Below are 24,747 nucleotides of genomic sequence, written 5' to 3'. Positions count from 1 at the left end.
CCTCATGGCGCACCTATGCAGTGAGTACCGAAAAAACACGCCCTTTTTTGTTCCAGTCGGAGCGAGTAGCCTGTGAAGTCCACAGGACTTGATGCATAAAAGTCCCAGTTCAACTGTGCCTGCAAAAATCATGCAAGACTAATTTATATCCAATTGCACATGTAAAAATAAATTTCATCAGAATGTGCACAAAAGACTCATTTTCCATTGGAATGTGCTCAGAAGACTAATTTTCTGCGGAATGCTAACTGATCCATTTTTTGTCGATTTTTTTCTTTGTCAGTGTTCCAATTCTACTACTCTGTGCTTTTAACATCTCCATCCCCCTTGCTATATTCCCTCTTCATGCTTCTGGAAGGCCAAAATGTTTTTAGAAGTAAAGCAAGTTGGTGAACCTTGCTTTCGTGACACTTACCGGTGGAAATTGGATCTGACCAGAGAGTATCAGTGTAAGTGCCATCGGCACCATAGGCACGCACAGCAAACCTGCCGAAAAGGAATGACCAGCAATTTCAAAATGAGTGAAGAGTTTTTCACAGTTGTGCCTGAAGCGCTGAGCTCCAGTGGGGCTAAAAAGAAGAAAACTAGATTTTAAACTTGGAATATTTTTGTGCCACTTTTGCCATGGTCTTTCTGAGAGAATGGTTCAAGATCATGAGACACTCAGGATTATGAAACAAAACGGTATTGTCATAGTATGCCTTTTAGAAAGCAGAACTGACTATGCTATCCAGGTTAGGAACGTCTTTAAAGTTTGCACAGTCTTGTAGAAAAACATGGCATACATTGGTAAGACTTCTTTTCAAACAACCTCTAAGCAGCAAAAGTTATTGCCGGGAGACTGAAAAATGCCAGTTTAAAGGCATGCACATTGACCACAGACCACTGTTTAACTTGGTGAAATCAAATCATGGCGGAATCTTCTTACGCGTATGTCGAGTATGTTTTGAGGGGCCCATTGCAATAGACATTCTCTGTCGTCGGGTCGCAGCTTCTGTCGCTGCCGACCGTGTAGTCGATGAACGTCGCGGTGGCCTGTCGTCGCTTTCGGTTGGACACGTTGATAAATGGATTGTAGCCTTCCCTCGAAGCACGGTAGGGAAGCCAACGACTCAGGCCTTGAACAGAGGCCCATGTGCGCTCGGGTGGAAGGGCGTCTGTGATGGTGCCTGTGTTATCCGCTGTGAAAAAATTCCAAAATGTATCAATTCCTTTTTCCTGGAAGGCAATTTCATGCTCAAAGTCAAGTACCCATATGCATAAAAAATGTCGGGGAATTTCAGCAAAGGAATTTTTAAAACATTCAAATTCTCCGTATAATACCCAATATATGGACAGAAAATGCCAGAGAGCCCACACAACAAAGATTTACAGCTGTGGTAAATATGCCTCTAGTTTGGAGACATCCAAAAACAGGATTCTGAAATGCAGGAATCTAGTTAACATACCTCCATATGCAAGTTCTGCAACTAGAACGGCGTACTCTAGGATGGGTCCGTATTCTTGACTGAACATCTCGTTAGACAAAGAGATGGTGACACTACGACCGGTTGGCGATACAGCATTTGAGCTTGTGATCCTATGATCTGTTGCTGGGGGCGCTTCATGTGAAAATAAAACCAACAAATAATAAATATTCTACAATGCGTTTCTGTGGAAGGAATTTGGTAATGACAACTTATAACGACTGAAGGAAAAGGCAAAGATTGTAATTCTGTCGTCTTCCAAATCTGCGACGCAGGTTCGAATCCCATCACGGTCAATACATGGATTCAATTTTGGATTCCTGCCTTGGGAAATATTTGTCTGGGTTTTCCTGCCACCTCTGAAACTAAACACTGCTTCATCTTCTCCTCCTTACAGGTGTTTTCAGGCTAGTGACGTACAGTGTCATAGGCATTCAATTAGTCCATTTCCATTTATTCTGACAAGCCCAGCAGGTGGCGACTAACTCACCAGTTTCAGGGAATACCAGGGTATCTGGGAAATCAACCGTCTCACTGGTTCCGACATTGTTGTTGACTGCAATGCTGAAGCGATAGCTGTTGCCCACGTTGAGGCCCGTCAGGTTGTAAGTCTGAAGACTTGCTCGTAAGATGATGCTACGAGATGAACTGTCAGCCTGCAACACGCAGGGGAAGACAGTGATAAATTAATTAATTTTCTTACTCTTCATTTCAAAGTAAGATTTTTGTTTTTCTGCAGCCTGGGGACTTCAGAATTTTCCTAATTTTGTCGATAAAAATAGTTGATAACAGCCCTGGGTATTGCAAGGCTGCCCAGCACAGCTAAATGGGTCAAATGCTCCATACAAAAAGAAGGGGCCAGCCTATCGGGGGTAACAGCGTCAAGCAAAGTTTGATCAGTGGTTCAAAACAGCGCTAAAAACACTGACATTTTCTTTTAAGTCATTCAAAATATTCAATGGCCAGTCAACCACTGCATCTGTTAATTTATCAAAGACTTACACTGGATATGGAAGTGAATGTGAGATTATAGGACACCAGGATCCCGTATGGGAACGTGGGTGGGAGCCAGGCGACATAAGCTGTCCTTGGGCCAGTCTTGGAGACAGTGAAGTCCCTTGGAGGTGGGGGATCTGTGAAGTAGAAACAGTAAACCAGCTTGGTCGAGGATACCTAACTTGAGCACTTGGCATAGGCATCAGTTGGATAATAAATTACATGACTACAGCTTCAACACGGCCAGTATTTTGAAAAAAATGATTTGTTAAATCTCATAGGTCATTTTTATTGACATAAATGCTGCCAAAAACTGACCTAAAGAGTTGGCTGGCAATTAATAATATTGTGTGATACACAGCTATGCCAATCAGTCTTGCCTCGTGGGACAAAACAATCAATCCCTCATCTCATGAAATTATTTTTACCATTTTACTCATTAACATTTATTATTGGTATGTAATATACTATTATTTCAGTGATAAGGTTGCTGGAAGACTCTCTTATTATTTGTATGCAACATACTATTATTTGCCTCACTATTCTTACTGTACTGTAATTTCTCTCACCTGTAAGGTCAGTCCTCAGTGATAAGGTTGCTGGAAGACTCTCTTGTTATTTGGATGCAACATACTATTATTTGCCTCACTATTCTTACCGTCCTATAATTTCTCTCACCTGTAAGGTCAGTCCTCAGTGATAAGGTTGCTGGAAGACTCTCTTGTTATTTGTATGCAACATACTATTATTTGCCTCACTATTCTTACTGTACTATAATTTCTCTCACCTGTTGGGTCAGTCCTCAGTGATAAGGTTGCTGGAAGACTCTCTTGTTATTTGGATGCAACATACTATTATTTGCCTCACTATTCTTACTGTACTGTAATTTCTCTCACCTGTTGGGTCAGTCCTCAGTGATAAGGTTGCTGGAAGACTCTCCTGGCCATTAACCAGGGTGGTGACTGATACCTGATAGGTTACAAAGGGTATGAGGTTGTTGAGTCTGCTGGTCAATGCTGTCTCCATAGTCGTGAAAACCATGGAAGAGTCTGGTTGCCGCCAGACCACGCGGAAGGCGTTATCCCCGGCAGAGCCAGCATCCCAGTTGACGGTGAGCGACGTTGGTGTGATATCGCCCTCTCGCAGGTTCTGCGGTGGTAGTGGTCCTGCGACAAGAGGAACAAATGCCCCATTCATACTTCATCTAGTGAACACAGCAAAGAACTGGACACAGACCTTTGCAGTGAAAAGGCATTCAACTTTTGGAAATTCAAAAGTGAGAATGACACACAAGTTTGATGTCACAATAACCTGCTCAGGTTGTCTTTCGTACTAAGTATGAATAGGCCATAAAGGGCTGGTACTCCTTGTGAAGAGTCTTAATAGGCACTGTATACCGTCCCCTGTTGACGATTATAACACAGACTGTGAGGTGAGGGCATTTCTTTTACAGTTTCATGGATATTTTTTTATACACTGTGCTCTAAAGCCCATGTATACAGTCTTTCTAATGTCTATCAAACAGCTATGCCAATGTAAAGGCTAGTTCGTACTCAGTAGAAGAGCAAAATGATTACACTTTTTTGGTGAAATCTGTTTCAATATTCCTACTGTGAATTGTCAAACATTGAATCATGCGGCAAACGTTTTGAGATATCAAATTCACTCTAGCACATGTGCCTGAAATATAAGACAGCCTTCAAGAGAAAAACTCAAAACTCGTGACATTCATAGCACTGTCACTCAATGCTTAGAAACTAATATACGTTGGGTAAGGGCAAAACCTGTTATATAAAATTAACATCTCCACAACGCAAAAAAAAAAAAAAAAAAAAATACATCTTGAAAATAGAAACTAACGACAACAAGTTTAACATTCTCTAATTGTTTGAAAATATTTCTGCTTTCAATTTGTTATTGTTGTTACTGTCAAATGCACTCTTCTACATTCGCCTGAATTATGAAACAGCCTTAGAAAGGAAAAAGTGAATTCCTCAAATAACCCAAAACACTGCCATCCAGTGCTTGGGGCCTCACAACAATGGTTTTTACATCTCTAACTTTTTGGACTCATTTCTGATTTCAACTTGTTCTTGTTGTTACTGTGATAGCAAACTTGACTCACGTGTTCGATACATGCTGGTGACCACGTCGCTTTCTCTTTCGACAAACTGTGCCCCTGCCTCTGTGGAAACAACCTGACGGCTGATGGCTTTGATTGTGAATGTGTAGTCCGTGCTGGGGCTCAGCCCAGTGATCGACAGTTCAGGGGAGGCGTCGTGGGTAACTCTCAAGGGCGGGTCAGCGACGGGATTGACGGGCACTGGCGTGTAGTCAATCACATACTCGGTGACCTCCCCAGGGGATGTGGCCCAAGCCAGCTTGATCTGTGTGGCTCCGATGTCAGGCGGCTGGAATGACGGTGATGCGGGTCCTGAAAGATTTGGAAAATGACAAATGGCAGAATAACATATGACAAGTATGATGAGGAATTATCAGAAAATCGGTCCAAAGGATTGGGAATAAAAGAATAAAGCATGTCAACCAAGAAGTGAGGGATAAAGTCACAACTTCAACATCAGGGGAAACAAAATGGTGCAAATCACATTCAATAAGGATTTTAAAATACAGAGAGAACGAAGATGACAAACTCAGAAAGCAAGGCAAAGAAATGAAGACAGAGGCCATGAGGATGCCAAACCGTGACTCAAAATAAAAATAATAAAGAAACCTTTCTCTGTGCTGCCTTGACAGCGTTACTTCATGGGGCTTGAAATGCAAATTTCACTGCATATAAAGGAGGTGCACTGGGGTATAACACATTAGGCATGCCCCAAGGGGTGCGGAAAAGGGGCATCTCTTCCCCTTCCCCCCCACCCCAAAAAAAGCAATCAACAAAAGAAAAAGCACGAAACACAGGAAGAGGGAGGAAAGGGGATGCAAATCACTAATTTTCTTGAAAATACCTCAGAATGTGTCTCGTTTTGATCATTCATGATTTATCGGTTTGCTGCTGAAGACCGCTTTGTCCCCCTACGGGAAAAAATCCCGCCCCTCTTCCCCCAGACAAAAAAATCCTGGCAATGCCCATGCAACGCACTCTTGGCTTGGGAGGTTATGAAAAGAAAAAGTGACTGGCCTTGGAAGCTAAGGTTAACATAAAAGTCCTTCACAGCTTTAAAAAACTAGAACTAAAACAAAACTGACTAAAACTGATCAAAAGCGCAGTGTTCTTATTAAGTTCAACTTACTGGTGACAAACATGGCCTGGGAGGCATCACTGGTAACTTCAGCAACCTGTGGCGGATCGACAATGGTCGAAACCCGGACCGTGTAGACACGACCCGGCACCAGGCCGGGGCCGAGGTTGATTATGGAGGTGGTGGCAGGGTAGTCTAGTAAGGAACAAGGAAAGAATGTAGCTTCCAATAATGTTCCCAATCTCAGATTATTAAAATGTTGCTCTTGACAAAAATGTTCACAACCTAGATAAAAAAAATGCAAACTGGAAAACTATGCAATTTGAATTATATAGTGTAACGACAGCAAGAGAAATTTGCAAATAGGCTTTAAATATTTCAATAAAAAGTACATTCACAAATACTGCAACATTATTCCAAAGAAATCACCATTTCAGAAAATGCCAATTTCTATAAAGAGCTGAGGTAAACCTGTTCCATTTCAAACTTTTGTCAATCAAGTTTACTGTGGCTAAATTTGATTTAAAAGATGGAACCGTTTTTTGTTTTTAACTTTCTCCAATTTTCCAGGAACTGCAGGAAAGTGGAGTTGCTTACCCCTTGGGAAAAAGCGTGGGTCATCAGGGATGAGGTCAACACGATAGCCTGTGATTGGCTGACGGAAGTCAGCTGGCCCCTGCCATGTGACACGTGCACTGGTAGTACCTGAGCCAATCAGCTCCACACGGACATTACGTGGAATGAGAGGGCCTGTAGAATGGACCAACAAGAAACGCTGTAGAGTCAACTGATTACATACAGGTACATACATCACTAGGCAAATGGTAAGGCAGGTATCTCAACATCTAGCTTATAGACAGCACTTCAATGGCCAGTCTGTACTTGGGCCGTTTTCCAGTACTCAACTTCGGCTCCGTCTCTGGCTTCAACTGTTTTTACTACCTGACTTTGAATCTGTAAGCCTACTAATTAGTTTAATAGTGCCGAAAACATCAAATAAGATGCAAGAGAGCAAAATTTTACAGTAATTCAATTTGATTTAAAGGCTTCAGGCCCACAATCGGGGATTGGTTTCGAGGACGAAGCCTGAGACAGAGACGAAGTTGAATGTTGAAAAACGGCCTTGATCTGTGAATTTCAATTTTAGTCCAAGTAGTCCTTATTTCTGACTTCTCATTATTATCAAATATGGATCCACCTTCTCTTAATTGATTCATTTCCCAAAACTACTTCAGACTTGCAGTAACTCATCATCCCACCCCCTCACGAGTTAAAAAAAAAATTTTAGAGGCAGTTCAAAATGTTTGGGGGTGAATGTAGATCACATTGCATGATTTTTCCGGAAAAGAATTGCAGATTTTTTGGTAAAATGGAGGATAGCCTATCCTTTTGGGCCTATCGGGCTTTTGGCTTTTTCCCCTTCGAGAATAACTTTGTTTTTTTTAAGATTGTCCGAATGGGCTTTATTTTTGAATGATTGAATTTATGAGCCCTGAGCTGGGCCAAGAGAGGGCGTAATTTTCCAGTAACGAAGGCTCCTTTAGTTGGAAATGCACTTCGCTGGTTCACAAATGACCATGAATGAGTTACGGCCGCGTCGCTACCAGTGAAATGAACACACCCAGCCAACATGGCTCGTTTCAGCTTATTTTTTTAATCATATCTGTTCATTCAACAAGGCATTTAGTGCCAATTACGGGATGATAATAAGTGAAGAAGACAATGAGGAAATGTTCAGTTTTTGAGGTGGGAGGAAAACCCGGTTAATTGTTTCGGAGAAACCCACTGACTCTGTTAGGGACTGAAAACCCAATCCGCATATGGACCAAGCTGGATTCAAACTCAGGCCTCCAGAGGTGGAAAGGGAGGAAAGAACAATATACCAATCTCAACCAATAGAGGGGGCACTTCTGCTCAATGTGGATAGATACTGCCCTGATTACAAATTGTGTAAGTCAGCAAATCTTCAATATTTCTTGCAATATTTTAATTTAGGGTTTTGTCAATAAAAATGGAGGATCACACCCCCTTCCATGATTTAGCCTCACTTACGAGTAGCAACGTAGATTCTCTCTCGATCACTGGTTTCCTGTCCACTTTGTGTGACCACATCAACGGTGTACAGTTCACCAGGATCCAAACCAGAAATTGTTGTGGCTTGTAGCTGACCACTACCTGCACCTGTGTAAGGGTGAAATAATGACAGCCAAGGTTAGTCTCTTTTCAAGGAATAAAACATGCATCTCAGTTTGAACGGAATACTGCAACAGCACCCAGCATGCCACAAGTGTTGTCTGAATTTTGACTTTTTGTGAGACTGCAGCTCGAGTCTGTGAGTTTTGGATAAAGCTACAGTCTGAGACAAAGCCCAGATTTGGCAAATGGGCCTGGTGTTCTCACAGAGGTCCTTCCCAAAGTACACATTGAAGCAACCTCCTCTATTTTGGAACAGAAGAGGGGTGGACATATCCAAAATGACAACGGCCTTTGTTCCACACAACTAACGTTCCAACTGCACATCCCAGTTTCAAAGTTGCTCTCTTTTCCACTCACTTATTGTTCGTCCTGTCTGTCTGTTGCTGCTTGCTGCAGTCAAGGTGACAACGTAGCTATCCTCAATCCCCACTGGGTTATTCCAATACAGACTCATTGATGACGTTGTCGTGTTGAACAAACGGATGGCAGAAACCTTGCTGGGCTCTGAAAACAGTCAGTCAAATCAACTAAGCAATAGCTGGCAAGTGCAGGCTTATGGGCAGAACAGTATTCAAATATAACATGGTCTCAGGGTGGACGGTCAATGTTAACTCCCGCAGTACTAGAAATCGACAAACTAGTTTCTGAAGTGAAAGGAGCTTCAAATATAAATGGGCACTGACTGACTATATAACCACAATAAACCACTTGATAATTGATGTATTTCACATCCATGCATAGTCAGTTGCTATGACAATTTCAGGCATCATTTGAATGCTGAGCAACAGTTAGATGTGCTGCCATCTAGCATGATGCTTGCAAAGTGTGAACATTATCAAGCTTCATAAAGCACGCGCGTAGCTGACTGTGGCTTGGTTGGACAGGGAACAGTTTACAATGCTTGAGTATTAGAACTTATGCGGGGGGACCCATGAGTGTATCCCTGGTAAAAAGTGACTCGCACACGATGGTTGGAGGTTCGAATCCAGCTGCTGGGGGTATGTTGTGGCCCTTGGCAAGCCACTTCACCCTGGCTTGAATCTCTCCATCCAGGAGTATAAATGGATACCAGCATTAGCTGGGGAAGCCATGCACCTACGATGGACTGGCATCCCATCCAGGGGGAATAGAAAAGTTGTCAGTCGTTTCATGCCAAGGAAACAGGAGATAAACATCAGCCTGATGAGCCAAATCGACTTGGACCAGACTTGTACAGCAAATGATGGTGAATGGACCAGTTTGAATTCGGCTCTTAGTTATGACTATGTATGAGATACGATAACGGGAATTTTGCATTTAAAGAAAAAGATGTGGTCTTAGAATTTAAGTTTTTGACACTGGGTAGGAATCTGCATTCCCTGAAAAAAGGAAAAAGGAAGATGTCCACAAGTACTGACTACATTTTTGAGAGGTTAACCTTAATTTAGGATTTGGAAATATTGAATTACAATTCCAGTTCTGAGAGACCTGGCAGCTGCACTTACTGAGTCGCTGTACAGTGACACTGAGGGCATCAGAGGTGATCACACCCCTCAGGGTGGTGCGGAGAGTGAGGGTGTATTCCTGTCCTGGGTCTAGGCCATACAGCCGAAGGGACCGCGGGGTGTAGTCCTTGGGGAAGCTCCGGGGAGACACGATGGTACCAGGACGGAAGACATAGGGGCTGTAGCTGATCTGGTAGTGGTCAAAGCTACCGCTGGTCAGGGCCTCCCATTCCACAACCAGCTCGGTGTCGGTGTAAGACCTCACCCGAAGGTTCAGCGGGGTCACTGGGAGGAATCAAAGGGCAAAGAAACAAATTACAACCTGGAGTGGGTCTCGGTTAAAGCTGCTCAGACTAAAAACACCTCATTCATCTGCAATGAAGAGATGGGTGGGGAAAAAAAGTCAACTTAGTGTACTGTACACATGCAAAGACATGCAGGGTCAGAGTGGAAATGAGGGTTAAAGGTTAAAGAAACAAATTGTCGCATTCTTTTCCTCCGTATCAATGCAATTACCTCACAAAAGTTGACCTTTTAGGTTTGAACTGACACAGAAGTACGTGTATATTTTATCAGTTTATATGACCTGGTTTGGTACTTCAATTGTGCATGTTCCAAACCTAGCAAACTGGAGGTCATTAAGTACACATTAGATCAGCCTTTACAGAGCACTTACACGCATTTACCATCTTCAAATTGGTGAGAGATGAGGTGCTTTCTTCTAAAATGATCTTGCATCAGTGAAATACTGAGCTGGTTCCAAGACAGAGAAGCAGATCACTGGAGCAACCCCTCCCCCAGGAAAATCATCAAGGTTGGAACTCACCGTTTCTCAACGTCGCGGTGGTGCTTGTTGTCCGAATCTGGCCAGTACCAGTCCCCGAGATGGCTTCCAGTGAGAACGTGTACTGAGTGTTGGAACGCAGGTTGCTAATGGTGCGTCGCAGCGGCTGTTCAGAGGCCACAATCTCAATGGGTGGGATTGGCATTCCAATGGCCGGGTCATAGGTCAATCGATACAGGTGCACGATGTTACTGGGGGGCGGTGCCCACTCTACTGTGATGTAATCGGACCGAGCGTCGACCACACGGAAATTTGTGGGTGGCATGGGTCCTAAGTGGATCAAACAGAAAAAAACAGGGAGGCAGAATAAAAACTGCAACAGTAGCTATATATATATGCGGCATTATCATTTAGTGCGCATCATGCCTCCTTGCTCATATGATAACAGCCCTCCACTGGACTCATGATCAATTCTTTAGAAAGAATAGAAAAATCACTGTAACTCGCCCTGAGTGAAAGGCCCTAAAGCTTGTTACTCAGAGTAACAGGCCTTCTGATTTGTAAAGTGGTCAAGACTAGAACTTTACTCAGACTTTCAATATCCTAATGGATTCATTTTAGAAAATATAAAATGTGAGTGACACATCAACCTCTTCATGAGCACGCAGATGCTCCACAACATAAATGTTATTTTAGGATGGTGTGCAGAAATTCACACAGGTACAACAGTCAACACTGCTTTGCTATGACATTCTCTGGACTTCAACAGGACTTTGCCGTTTTGACCAAACAAATCTTCACTTTGCAGCATCCTTTAAAAACACCCCCACAAAGATAAACCAGCCTGCAGGGCAGCAATGGTTGAATGGTTTAAGTTAGCTCAATCACTGATGTAACCGGGTCATTCCATGAGGTTGGGGCACAATTTGTGGCGCTGTCCATTGTTACATGGGTTCCGTAAAAAAGAACAGCTATTTCCCTGCATGTGGATACATCTTGCAAGGCTGAATAAAGAGGTGTGTGTTATTTTTACAGAGTAAATGCCCTCTCTACAGGTCATGACAGGTGATAAAAGTTACCAATGTAACAAGGACAAATTGTGCCCCAACCTCATAGAATGACCCAAGTATACAAGCAGAAATTATCAAATTCAATCTGGAATCTTATCATTATCAGAAGACGGGGCTTACTTGTTCGCTGGTTCCTGGACTGTTCCTCGCATGCCAATCCATCCGAGCTGACGTAGAAGATGTACTCCTCCCCAGGGATGAGACCCTGGAAGGTGAACTCCGGGTTGGGATCGGTGATGCCCACCACTGGGAACACTACCTCATCTGAGCCGTCAAGTCTGGTCCGCCTCAGTCGATATCTGGTATTAGGAAGGAAAAGGTTGGGATAGATATGAAGTACTTCAAATATTAGTGCTTGGTTATGATGTCGTATTTTCAAAGCCCAGAAGGTGGTGAAAGGTCATTTTGTTGTTGTCATGAAACTGTAAATTACTGACCAATAAGATCTGAAAGACGAAGAAACGTTAACAAGAAGGAATGTTAAATTACTAGACTTGGAAGAAACACACCCAGTTCCTATTCAAGAGGTTATTTTCTGAGATGAATTTGTTATGACCCTGGCAAAAATTAACTGGAAATCTGCCCATCAACCCTTTCTCTGATATCCTCACAATGCAATTTTTGTGCTTGCAGAACGTTCAGAAATTTGTCCAGTCATAACCATCATTTTCACACCAATTCATCATGAGAATTTGACGTACGCAAACAATGCGGACACACATGAGGTCATGAACTTTAAATGACCACAACAACAAAAAACTCCTATGCTGGATTGAATTGAAACTTTGCAGATGTACTCCTAATGAATGGGTTAAATGCACGCCAGCTTTCAAAAAGACTGGGCACTGGACAACTGAGACTTTACGGGAATCCAACCCCAGCTATGAGATGATCTAAACAACTAAAGTTCTTTTAGAGTCAAATCATCAGCTTTCAAAGGCATTCTTAAGAGTATCAATCATTGATGAGCGTCATGTTGCTGTGTTGGTTGTCCTATTCTGTGTAGTTAAAAACAGTGGCATTTCCGAATTTGAGGTTTGTTTTTTGGCTAGCTTTCTGTCATTTTGTAAGAGCCAGTCACACGTGGCACACACAATGCGGCAACCTTACAGCTGTGCAAGAACTGACCACGAATCTGTCATAACTAATGCACACTGTGCCGAACCTTGCCTAAAAACAGGTCTTTCTAAACCTACACTGGGAGTTTTTCACAAAACGTGGCAGCTAAAAACTTTTTTCTTACGTGGTGACAGTGCTAAGTGTAAACCAGTTGATGGTGACACTTGTTTCATCGAAAGTCCCAATCCTAAGGTCGCATGGATCGGCCTCAGCTGTAAGTGGGAGGATCAAAGGGCAAAGGTCACATTCTAGCATCACTGTACAAATGTAGAAATTTTAGGAAGAGTTTGCCAAATCTCATGTTAGATCCTGCACCGAAGATATCCTTTATGTCATATGATAATAATGGGTGTTTGTGTAAGGGTACGCATCAGGTTTAAACGGTGCTCGTCGCACTACATGATTATTACCCCTGCTCATCAGGCCCATAAATATTCCTCCAATCATCTCAGCTCCCTGGGGTGATTACAGCTTGATGCTGCCATTTCAGGTGCAGACAAATACAATAACTATCTTTGACCTTATACATATCCATTTATACCCCTGGTTGGAAAGAGACAAATGGGAGGAATGTGATTTGCCTCAGGTGACAACATATAGCTAGCAGCTGGATTCGAACCCAAGACCCCATGTTTGGGGGTTACAAATACATGCCTTCAGTTCCTATGGCTGGACTACTTGACGTAGTGAAGGCAGAACGTAAAGTCTTAGGGAATTTGGAATACAATTGACATTATATTGACTAGAAAGACGTAACGTGCAAAAGATACAGATGTAGATGTTTCTTACCGGTGTCTTGCTCTAGAAGTGTAGCAGGCAAGCTCTCCAACTCCCCGACGTAGGAGTACAACTTGATGTAGTACCTGGTGGATGGCTCCAGACCAGTCAGTCGAACCTCCCTGCCCTTACCACTGTCAAAGGGGGTGGGCACTGTACCTCTAGGGACATGGCAGATTCGGTAGCCCTCAAAGCTTCCACTGACTTCATTCCAGGTTAAGGTCATGGCGTTCTTGGTGATGCCGGATGCAATGGGGTTAGTTGGAGGGTTAGGTCCTGAGATTCAAAAAGTATGACGTTTTGGTTTTGTTCATTTCACAATTGTAGAGCAATTTTGCAAGATTTCTCTTTTTTGTCTGCTTTTGTAAATACAGCACTGACCTTATCTATTGGTCCTTACACTGCTCTGTACAGACTAGAGTTTCTTACTCAAAGCAGAAGGATTAAGCCAGGTTTGGAATTGAGGGACCTGCTTAAGTAACCGCATCAAAAGCCTACAAATATCATCACTTATGAGTTGAATATTTCACATCACAGCTCTGCATACTATGTTTCTATCAGACTTTGTTTCCTTTGGAGGTGACAAAGGTGGCATGGGTTGGGGTGAGAGGGTAGGAGTTGCTTCAGGGTGTGGCTTTTTACTACTGACTAATGGTAATACAGACGGGTGGCATGGAGGTGAGTGGGCACGTGTATGGCAGGAGGGTGTGGTCTATGCACCCTGTGTAATGTCCTGCAGGTAGACTTAACTTTGGTGGTGTGGACAGTTCTGAGGTGGCAATAAAGTGGGCTGGACAAAAGAGGGGCGGATGGGTGGAGTCAGTAGGGTAGGGTCTTAATTGGAGGGCACAGCTAATATGTAGGGTGTGGTTGGATGAAAGGTGATAATTGGAAGGTGTAGCCAATATGGAGGGTGTGATATGGGTGAGTTTGTTTCTGCATTCAAATGGGGACCCTGAACAATAGAGGACAATAAGGTCCCCGATTGACAGAGGGTCCCCGATTGACAATTGGTACAAAACATATGAGTGGTCTTCTAAAAAAGTCAAAGTACAAACAAAAGAGGAACAATAGGGGGTCCCCAGTTGCAGGCAAATACACACTTGTGTGTGTGTGTGGGGGGGGGATAGGGTCATATTGGAGGGTGTGTGAGATGCAGATTGTGGGATAGTGTGACAGGTCATTTACATATAGCCCTTGCGCAGCGCCCTCGTTTGATAGCTATGCTTGTTCAACATTAGTTTATTGCCAGCTCTTTGTTCAGTGAGTCATTCACCCCACAGCGCTGGTACAGACAACACCACAGTAGTTGCTGGCAGAAGTTTCATTTATAGCCTTTACACCTCGTGTTAGCCCTAGATTGACTGGGCTAGGGTAAGTCCATTTTGTTCTTGATGTAGTAGTTTCTAGATTTTTTCACTTTTGTATTTTCAGAAAGTTATTGTGGTTTTCCAGAGTTAGTTGAAGCTCAATTACATGTATTACCTTTGTTAAGTGTCTTTTAGATACACTTAAGACAAGTATATCTTTGTTATGATAAGAGTGTTCTTTACTTTCAGCAATTCAGAAAGTTTAGTGTTTATTACTTTGGCTCATTTACAATCAGTTTCTGGGTTTTGTTTTTTCCTTATCATTTAGTTATGAATTATTGATTAGTTCTAGGTTAAGCGCCTGCAGCTTGGTGTTCTTATTATCCCAAGGTTATTGTGGAATACTTGATTTGTTGATGGTCTTATAAGGAAGTTAGAGTTACCTTGAACTTCAGGAAATATTCAATGGTGACTTCATTTTGTGCATTGATCTATGTTCTTCCAGTGTGAGTTTAGGAAGAAGTAATACTTTGATTTTATCCACTTTATTTCTTGTTTGGGCCACTCAACTTAAGGAAATTCTTAGAATAGTTTCATTACTTTACTTCTTTTACTAAATTCCCTATTAACTTGTCATTTGACCATTTATGTGTACATTCTTACATTCATAGTTAGTGTTGCAAGTTCTTAGTATCTTTTAGTGTATAAATTCTTAGTTTCTTTGTTCTGCATTAGTGTCCATAGACAGTGCAGTGTATCAGAGCATAGAGCCACAGTGCAGCCCTTACTCCCTTAGTTTGCCGCATATATAATGAGATGCACACATTTTCTTGGAAGTTGCCCATGCCTTAGTACAGGGAGACAGGATGTGAGCCACAAGGTTCATTGCCCTCTAGAGACTTCACTGACCACATTTTTATTGGTGTGTGTGCAATGGAGGTATAATGCCACTACATTGCAGTTGCTTTAGTAGACTTGCATACTAGTCCCTAAGGTTCTGCTAATACTAGATGTGTTCTTATTATTATAAAATTATGTGTTCTTTTTCTTTGAGTTTAATAATATGCTAGTACAGTATCACCGTTGCTTTGACTTGTTGAGATAAGTTATATCCTAAGTCAGTTCTTCATGGATCCTTAGGTTATAGTTATAATACTGAGTGGACAGATTTAAGTTTGTGGCTTAGACAGTGGAAGTTGTTGCACTTTTTGAAGTTAATTCCTTTCTTGACTGCGAGTTAAAGCATACGCATGCCTTGTATTTTTAGACTGGAATGTAACTCTACTTAATTCTAGATTGGTGAACTGCACGACTTCATTTTCTGTTCTTTGATGATTTAGAATATTTTGCAGTTATAATAACTTTCTTTCCGAATTTACATTGTTTAATTGGAGTTCTCCAAGGCATTGTATTTACATGGAAATTACTTATTGTATCTTTCCAGGGGTTTTTCTTGTGGCGACACCATAATAAAGAACTGGAGTGAGATAATGCACACCATCCGTGTCGATCTCATCTTCTCACTGTTACATTTGGCGTCGTAGACAGGATGGTGTGCTCAACGCTACAGCCCCTAGCCCAGTGAGGTGAGCTACGAGTTTCAGCTTCTCTGGTTGATAAGCCGAGCTATAACTGAGGCAGCAAATTCACTGGAGGAAGATGGAGTTGGAGGAGCTGCGTAAGGAGCTGGAGGCCGTGAAGGCAGCACTGCAGGCCCACGAGAAGAGTGCAGTTGGCAGTTCATCCACCCCGTCATCCACCCCATCATCCACCGCGCCCAAGCAGATCTATGTTGCCTCAGGACGGAGATTGGAGCGTTTCCGGAATGCCCCAGAGAAGTCCGGAGACCCGTCCATCCGGGAGTGGGTGAGCGATGTCAGGGGACAACTGGCATCCAGGCAGCTGACCACTGAAGAGGGTGCTTCGTTCATCCTCGACCACCTTGCTGGGAAGGCCCGTCAGGAGGTACTAGGGCGAGGAGACGAGGTGGCAGCCGAACCCGAGGAAATCTTCAGGGTACTACTAAAGGTCTTTGGGGATGGCGACACACTCCCACAGTTGCAGCAGAAATTTTTCTCATACCGCCAGGGACCACAGGAAGACCTACTCACTTGTTCGCTTGAGCTGGTGGAGCTCTTCACCAGGATGGCGAAACTAGATGAGGCTTGTGAGGCGTCTAGAGAAAGGACACTCAAGGGCCGACTCGCGGAGGCAGTTCGCGATGAGGGCCTACAGCGGGAGCTACGCAGGCTCAATATGGAAGCCCCCACCCTGTCCTTCTTTGATGTCAGGGATCGCGCTATCGAGTGGCTGGGTCGGAGACAAGGAAATCTCCGGAAGGAGGCTGCAGTGCAGGAAGTAAAGGCTGCAGATAGTACATGTGATATGAAGGCTTTACTCGAGAAGCAGGGGCAACAGCTGCAGCACCAACAGCAGCAAATAGATGCCCTCATCAAGGCCCTCAGTGAGAGACCACGGGGATGGAGTCAGCCGCAACCCCGCAGGTGCTACACTTGTCAGTCAACAGGGCATTTGAAGCGTAACTGCCCTCACCGCCCACGTGGTAATGGATCTCCTTCAGAGCAAGCCCAACGAAGTATGTTCAACCCCCGTGCTCAACAGTTTACTCCAGAGCAGTCCGTTCCCCAGCAGTCTACCCAGCCGCAGTTTGTTCCCCAGCATCCTTCCTTCCAACAGCCATTAAACTAGGTCGGCCTGCCATTGTGAGCCAAACGACAGGCCACCAAGTTTTGCAAGACAGAGGCTCGATTATCCAGAAAATAGTAGGGGACTGCCCAGTTGCACAAGTAAAGCTTGGAGGCACCAAGGTGATATGCCTACTTGACACCGGAGCACAGGTATCCACACTAACCGAATCCTGCTTTAGAGAGAACTTCTCCATGGAAGAGTTGGTTGATATCCGCGACTTACTCCACATCTCTGGTGCCCAGGGTGCTGCAGTCCCCTATCTGGGTTACATTGAGCTGTCACTTCAGGCATTGGGACAAACGTTTGACAAAGTAGGTTTCCTGGTGGTGAAGGACCCAGTTGGCACAGCAATGTCTGAAAGGAAACAAGAAGTGCCTGGGGTCATCGGCTCGAACATTTTCAGAGACATGAGAGACGCACTGCAAAAGACAATCGGACCCGGATTCCTGCGCAGCCTGGAAGACGGTTCCGGTGGAACCGAGTGGGCTAATGTCCTAGCTCTCTATGAGGAGATACGGAGTGCCTCCCATCAATTAGACAAACCCGGGAATGTCCGCATTTCTGGTCAGAAGCCGATTCTAGTACCAGCGATGTCTCTGCATGTTGTACAGTGCTCTGTCAGGCCTAGCAATGATGTCTACCAAGCAATGGTGGAAGAACTTGATGTGCACACGAAGCACCTTCCGAAAGGTCTGATGATTGCACCAACCCTTGTCAGTGTTGATAAGGCCGGCAGAGTCCCCGTTCAAGTCGCTAATTTCAGTGACAGTGACTTGTACCTTCAGCCGAAGACCCCAGTTGCAGTACTCTCTCGTGAATTCTCTGAGTACCCCTGCCCTCGAACAGTTGCATCCGACTGTGAGGTTTCTGCCCATCAAACCCCTGAGAGTGATGATCTTGTATCCGATCTGATGACGCGGTTGACGATCGGTGAGGACATCAGCGACGAGCAGCGCTGCAGTTTGAGAGGACTGATTTCTAGATACAGTGATGTCTTCAGCAAAGATGAAGATGACATCGGTTTCTGCAGTAAGATAGAGCATCGGATCATCACTACTGATGATATACCTGTCAAGGTGCCCCACAGACGTATTCCCCCACACTTATGGCCAGAAGTTAGAGACCACATTCAGGCGTCCCTAGACCGTGGCGTCATACGAGAGTCTTCAAGCCCATATGCCTCACCAGTCGTCCTTGTCCGTAAAAGCAATGGGAAACTCAGGATGTGCGTCGACTACAGGGCCCTGAATGCGAAGACACACAAGGACGCGTATCCCCTTCCACGAATCGATGAAGCACTCGACGCACTGAATGGGGCCAAGTATTTCTGCAGCCTCGACCTTGCCCATGGGTTCTACCAAATCCCCATCGAAGAGAGAGACATCGAGAAGACCGCCTTCCGTGTTGGTGTAGGTGGCTTGTACGAGTTCACACGAATGCCGTTTGGGCTCTGCAATGCACCTGCCACCTTCATGCGCCTCATGGACAAGGCCTTTGGAGATAAGAATTTCCAGTCCTTGATTGTCTACCTCGATGACATTCTTGTGTTTGGCAAGACGTTCAACGAGACACTTGAGCGACTCCAGATGGTGCTTGATCGCCTCCGTCAATTCAACCTGATGGTGAAACCAGAAAAGTGTCACTGGTTTGCCAACAAGCTGAAGTATTTAGGCCATGAAGTATCAGCGGATGGAATTGCACCAGATCCAGAGAAGATACGTGCTGTAGCTGAGTGGAAGAGACCAACCAATGAGGGTGAGCTTCGAAGCTTTTTAGGCCTTGCGAGCTACTACCGGCGCTTTGTTCAAGGTTTTGCCAAAGTCGCCGCCCCACTTCATGCGCTGCTTGGTGGTCCAAAGAAGAAGAAGGGCAAAAGAGTCGTCCCATCCCAGCTTCAACTTCCTGAATCATGGAATGAAGCCTGCGAAGTCTCCTTCAACGAGTTGAAGTCACTCCTAACGTCGGCTCCTCTTCTTGGCTATCCTGACTTCAAACGTCCATTCATCCTGGAAGTTGATGCCAGTCATCTTGGTCTTGGTGCTGTTCTGTCCCAAGAACAGGACACTGGTCGTGTAGTTCTTGGATATGCCAGCAGAGGTCTTCGCGGAAGCGAGCGCAACATGGACAACTACAGCAGCATGAAGTTGGAGCTTTTGGCACTGCGATGGGCAATAACCGTAAAATTCCGTGACATTCTGCTGGGAGCCGACTTTGTTGTCTACACGGACAACAACCCCTTGAGCTACCTCCACTCCAATTCCAAACTGGGTGCAGTTGAGACGAGATGGGCCGCCGAATTAGCACAGTTCCGGTTTAGCATCAAGTATAAACCCGGGCGGAACAACAGCAATGCCGATTCTTTGAGCAGAAAGAGAGAGCACGGTGATGAACCAAAATCAGTACGGTTTGAAGAGACCACAGCTGCTGCTGCCATCAGCAAAACCAGTGCTACCAGCATCCCTGTGGTTGTGAGACAATGCATCAGGAGTACCCTACAAGAAGCTGGCTTAAATGAGGTTCGTGCCAAGCCAGCTGTGACAGTTCCCATGGCAACAGCAACACTGCCATCTCTGTCACCGGAAGATCTCACCGCACTTCAAAAGAGTGACGACTTCCTTGGACCACTTTGGCTTTTATGGGAGGGACAGAGTAGACCACGACCTGACCAGATTATGAGGGAGGCCAAAGAAGTCCGCAAGCTGTTGAAATTCTGGGATGCTTTGGAGGTGAAAGATGGTGTCCTTTACAAGAGGAGGACAGATGCTGGAGAAATGTGCCATCAGCTTCTTCTACCCTTGGCACTGAGAAGCAAGGTACTTGTTGCACTGCATGACGAACTTGGGCATCAGGGTGTTGAGAGAACTACAAAGCTAGTACAGAGGCGATGCTATTGGCCAGGGATGGCCAAGGATATTGAAGCACATTGCCGGGGCTGCAACAGATGTATGTTAGCCAAGGCCGGTAGAAAGTTGCATCCTACGATGGGTTCTTTCATCGCTAAAAAGCCACTGGAGGTTCTCGCAATGGACTTCACTGTTCTTGAGCCTGGGACGAACAACATAGAGAATGTGCTCGTCCTGACTGACATCTTCACCAAGTTCACCCAGGCCATCCCATGCAAGGACCAGAAGGCAACAACTGCTGCTCGTGTCCTTGTGCGTGACTGGTTTGTGAAGTTCGGAGTGCCGTGCCGCCTGCATAGCGACCAGGGAAGGAATTTCGAGAGTAGGGTTATCAGCGAGCTGTGCAGCATGTATGGTATCTCCAAAAGTCGCACAACACCTTACCACCCCGAAGGTAATGGCCAATGCGAGCGGTTCAACCGCACTCTCCATGACCGCCTGAGGACACTGCCCCCAGAGAAGAAGCGTCGATGGCCGGAACTTCTGCCCGAGATCATCTATGCGTACAATGCAACACCACATTCATCGACGGGCTACTCCCCATACTACTTATTCTTCGGGCGTGAACCAAGGCTGCCAATCGACCACCTGCCAGGTACAGACCACCAACCAGAAGATAACGACGATGGGTTGCATCAGTGGGTAGCTGACCACCACGCACGGATGAGCCTGGCATTTCACTTGGCTTCAAGGAAAACTGAGGAAGAGGCTTCGCGAAGGCAGAAGAGGCACAACGAAGCAGCCAAGAATGAAGATCTGGACATTGGTACCAGAGTGTTCCTCCGTAACCGCAACATCGAGGGCAGAAATAAAATCCAAGATGCCTGGGACAGCAAACCCTTCAAGGTGATAGGGAGACCTGATCCCACTGGGCACGTCTACACCGTTGCTCCACTCGATGGGGAGGGGAAGGAAAAGACGCTACACCGGAGAGAGCTGCTGCGTGGGACCACCTTGCTGCTGGATGGGAATAAGACACCGGAACCTGGATACCGTCAAGACGCTCCGGGCTTCGTGGTGCAAGCTGACGAGGATGAGGATACAGACGATGAGCTTCTCATTATACAGCGGCAGGGTACGACACCGGAGGTGCCAGCAGACAAACAGGAGCCAGAGGGACAACCTGCTACTTCTAAAAAAGCAGGGGAGCATCACCTCAGCAGCCATGCCCAGCCAGCGCCAAATCCCAAAGTGGAGCACACCCCTTCAGAGCATGCTCCCACTGAGGAACATCCTACAGATTTGCTAGCTTGCCATACCAGTGCCACTCCGGATGATTCTACTCCCGGTGACGACGACTTCAGCAGCAACGCAGATGAGCAGCCAGTACCAGTTCGCCGGACAAGCCGCACAGGGGCAGGTCAGCATGCCAACCCTCATCACCTGCCAAGATCTGCTGTCCAGTGCGAGATACCTGCAGCACCTGTTACAGCACCAAGTGTCGACCCCCAAGTCCTGGCAGACATTAGTCGTACACAGCTGCTGCTAGCGCAGATGTTGGCCGGAGTCCAACCAAGATGATTTCGGACTCTATGACGTATTCTTCCTTGTATAATTTTTCTGTTAAACTTAAGGCTCGTTAGAACGTATGATTACAAGAGGTTGTCGAGGCGCCAACCTTTAAGCAGGGGAGTATGTGACAGGTCATTTACATATAGCCCTTGCGCAGCGCCCTCGTTTGATAGCTATGCTTGTTCAACATTAGTTTATTGCCAGCTCTTTGTTCAGTGAGTCATTCACCCCACAGCGCTGGTACAGACAACACCACAGTAGTTGCTGGCAGAAGTTTCATTTATAGCCTTTACACCTCGTGTTAGCCCTAGATTGACTGGGCTAGGGTAAGTCCATTTTGTTCTTGATGTAGTAGTTTCTAGATTTTTTCACTTTTGTATTTTCAGAAAGTTATTGTGGTTTTCCAGAGTTAGTTGAAGCTCAATTACATGTATTACCTTTGTTAAGTGTCTTTTAGATACACTTAAGACAAGTATATCTTTGTTATGATAAGAGTGTTCTTTACTTTCAGCAATTCAGAAAGTTTAGTGTTTATTACTTTGGCTCATTTACAATCAGTTTCTGGGTTTTGTTTTTTCCTTATCATTTAGTTATGAATTATTGATTAGTTCTAGGTTAAGCGCCTGCAGCTTGGTGTTCTTATTATCCCAAGGTTATTGTGGAATACTTGATTTGTTGATGGTCTTATAAGGAAGTTAGAGTTACCTTGAACTTCAGGAAATATTCAATGGTGACTTCATTTTGTGCATTGATCTATGTTCTTCCAGTGTGAGTTTAGGAAGAAGTAATACTTTGATTTTATCCACTTTATTTCTTGTTTGGGCCACTCAACTTAAGGAAATTCTTAGAATAGTTTCATTACTTTACTTCTTTTACTAAATTCCCTATTAACTTGTCATTTGACCATTTTATGTGTACATTCTTACATTCATAGTTAGTGTTGCAAGTTCTTAGTATCTTTTAGTGTATAAATTCTTAGTTTCTTTGTTCTGCATTAGTGTCCATAGACAGTGCAGTGTATCAGAGCATAGAGCCACAGTGCAGCCCTTACTCCCTTAGTTTGCCGCATATATAATGAGATGCACACATTTTCTTGGAAGTTGCCCATGCCTTAGTACAGGGAGACAGGATGTGAGCCACAAGGTTCATTGCCCTCTAGAGACTTCACTGACCACATTTTTATTGGTGTGTGTGCAATGGAGGTATAATGCCACTACATTGCAGTTGCTTTAGTAGACTTGCATACTAGTCCCTAAGGTTCTGCTAATACTAGATGTGTTCTTATTATTATAAAATTATGTGTTCTTTTTCTTTGAGTTTAATAATATGCTAGTACAGTATCACCGTTGCTTTGACTTGTTGAGATAAGTTATATCCTAAGTCAGTTCTTCATGGATCCTTAGGTTATAGTTATAATACTGAGTGGACAGATTTAAGTTTGTGGCTTAGACAGTGGAAGTTGTTGCACTTTTTGAAGTTAATTCCTTTCTTGACTGCGAGTTAAAGCATACGCATGCCTTGTATTTTTAGACTGGAATGTAACTCTACTTAATTCTAGATTGGTGAACTGCACGACTTCATTTTCTGTTCTTTGATGATTTAGAATATTTTGCAGTTATAATAACTTTCTTTCCGAATTTACATTGTTTAATTGGAGTTCTCCAAGGCATTGTATTTACATGGAAATTACTTATTGTATCTTTCCAGGGGTTTTTCTTGTGGCGACACCATAATAAAGAACTGGAGTGAGATAATGCACACCATCCGTGTCGATCTCATCTTCTCACTGTTACAATAGGGTCATATTGGAGGGTGTGTGAGATGCAGATTGTGGGATAGGGTCATATTGGAGGGTGTGTGAGATGCAGATTGTGGGATAGGGTCATATTGGAGGGTGTGTGAGATGCAGATTGTGGGATAGGGTCATATTGGAGGGTGTGTGAGATGCAGATTGTGGGATAGGGTCATATTGGAGGGTGTGTGAGATGCAGATTGTGGGATAGGGTCATATTGGAGGGTGTGTGAGATGCAGATTGTGGGATAGGGCCATATTGGAGGGTGTGTGAGATGCAGATTGTGGGATAGGGTCATATTGGAGGGTGTGTGAGATGCAGATTGTGGGATAGGGTCATATTGGAGGGTGTGTGAGATGCAGATTGTGGGATAGGGTCTATTGGAGGGTGTGTGAGATGCAGATTGTGGGATAGGGTCATATTGGAGGGTGTGTGAGATGCAGATTGTGGGATAGGGTCATATTGGAGGGTGTGTGAGATGCAGATTGTGGGATAGGGTCATATTGGAGGGTGTGTGAGATGCAGATTGTGGGATAGGGTCATATTGGAGGGTGTGTGACATGCAGATTGTGGGATAGGGTCATATTGGAGGGTGTGTGAGATTCAGATTGTGGGATAGGGTCATATTGGAGGGTGTGTGAGATGCAGATTGTGGGATAGGGTCATATTGGAGGGTGTGTGAGATGCAGATTGTGGGATAGGGTCATATGGGTGTGTGCGTGGGCTTTGGGTGTGGGATAGGGTCAGAAATGGCAGGTGTGGCCCACTGCAGACAGAACTTACTTGTGGTCTTGGAGTAGACTTCCTGGACCGTTTGCGATCCACCTTGCTGGGCCAAGGTGATAGTGTGTTGGGTGCCAGGCTGCAGTCCTGTAAACCTGATTCGTCGTTGGCCTGTCCTGGAGATCAGTGTGGTGGCTGGGGTAGCCCCTACCGGCTCATAGGTCACAAGGTAGTTAGTGAAGTCACCCTCACCAGGGTGCCATGATATCTCAATCGCATTTGACTGGACGTCCACAACACTCACTCCCAAAGGCACTGCAGCCGCTGTTCATGGTAACACCAAAACAGAAACAGGACCAGGTCATTACAGAACAGCTGCTTGTAAAAGAGGTGATTTCTCGGTCGTGACATAAATGGCATGATCTGACATTTGGGTAGAGTACATTAAAATTTAATGCTTAAAGATGAATCAGTCCTTCTCAGACCAGAAATCAAAAAGGCTTGATGTATTTGTAGCTTTAACATAAGAATCAAAGGACATTCATAAAAACAGTCATTATATGACCAACAGCAGGCATGCCTGTTTTGATTGACACATTGAAGCTATTGCCAAAATGCGCCTTTTCCCAGGGTTTTGCTCACATGGCAAGATGAGACAGGTTTGTGCACATTTGAACGAAAATTGGCCGCACAGCACTGACACAT

The 24,747-nt window shown here is 44.6% G+C and overlaps 2 protein-coding genes across 2 annotated transcripts in view; one reads left to right on the top strand and one right to left on the bottom strand.

Annotated features, from left to right (window-relative positions):
- Positions 1-24,747, bottom strand: part of LOC110986122 (uncharacterized) — a 132,065-nt gene that overhangs the window by 9,342 nt on the left and 97,976 nt on the right. The window contains exons 110-126 of the mRNA XM_087133985.1: positions 24,103-24,366; positions 13,105-13,368; positions 12,440-12,527; positions 11,317-11,495; positions 10,169-10,456; positions 9,343-9,627; positions 8,216-8,362; positions 7,715-7,843; positions 6,260-6,412; positions 5,714-5,857; positions 4,588-4,896; positions 3,359-3,628; positions 2,469-2,599; positions 1,957-2,122; positions 1,449-1,601; positions 929-1,181; positions 416-486 (exon numbers count right to left, since the gene is read on the bottom strand). Of these exons, the coding sequence (XP_086990111.1) occupies positions 416-486; positions 929-1,181; positions 1,449-1,601; positions 1,957-2,122; positions 2,469-2,599; positions 3,359-3,628; positions 4,588-4,896; positions 5,714-5,857; positions 6,260-6,412; positions 7,715-7,843; positions 8,216-8,362; positions 9,343-9,627; positions 10,169-10,456; positions 11,317-11,495; positions 12,440-12,527; positions 13,105-13,368; positions 24,103-24,366 (3,294 nt within the window). The remainder of the gene's footprint in view (positions 1-415; positions 487-928; positions 1,182-1,448; positions 1,602-1,956; positions 2,123-2,468; positions 2,600-3,358; positions 3,629-4,587; positions 4,897-5,713; positions 5,858-6,259; positions 6,413-7,714; positions 7,844-8,215; positions 8,363-9,342; positions 9,628-10,168; positions 10,457-11,316; positions 11,496-12,439; positions 12,528-13,104; positions 13,369-24,102; positions 24,367-24,747) is intronic.
- Positions 16,061-17,111, top strand: LOC147799561 (uncharacterized). The gene has a single exon (XM_087134301.1). It carries the CDS (start codon positions 16,062-16,064, stop codon positions 17,109-17,111), a length of 1,050 nt encoding a protein of 349 aa, XP_086990427.1. The 5' UTR covers position 16,061.

This window comes from Acanthaster planci, linkage group LG03 (genome assembly GCF_054643075.1).
Source record: "Acanthaster planci isolate LZ-2023a linkage group LG03, COTS_SCS, whole genome shotgun sequence".
Taxonomy (NCBI): Eukaryota; Metazoa; Echinodermata; class Asteroidea; order Valvatida; family Acanthasteridae; genus Acanthaster; species Acanthaster planci.
Note: the sequence above shows the minus strand (reverse complement) of the source record. Positions and strands in the feature narration are given on the sequence as shown.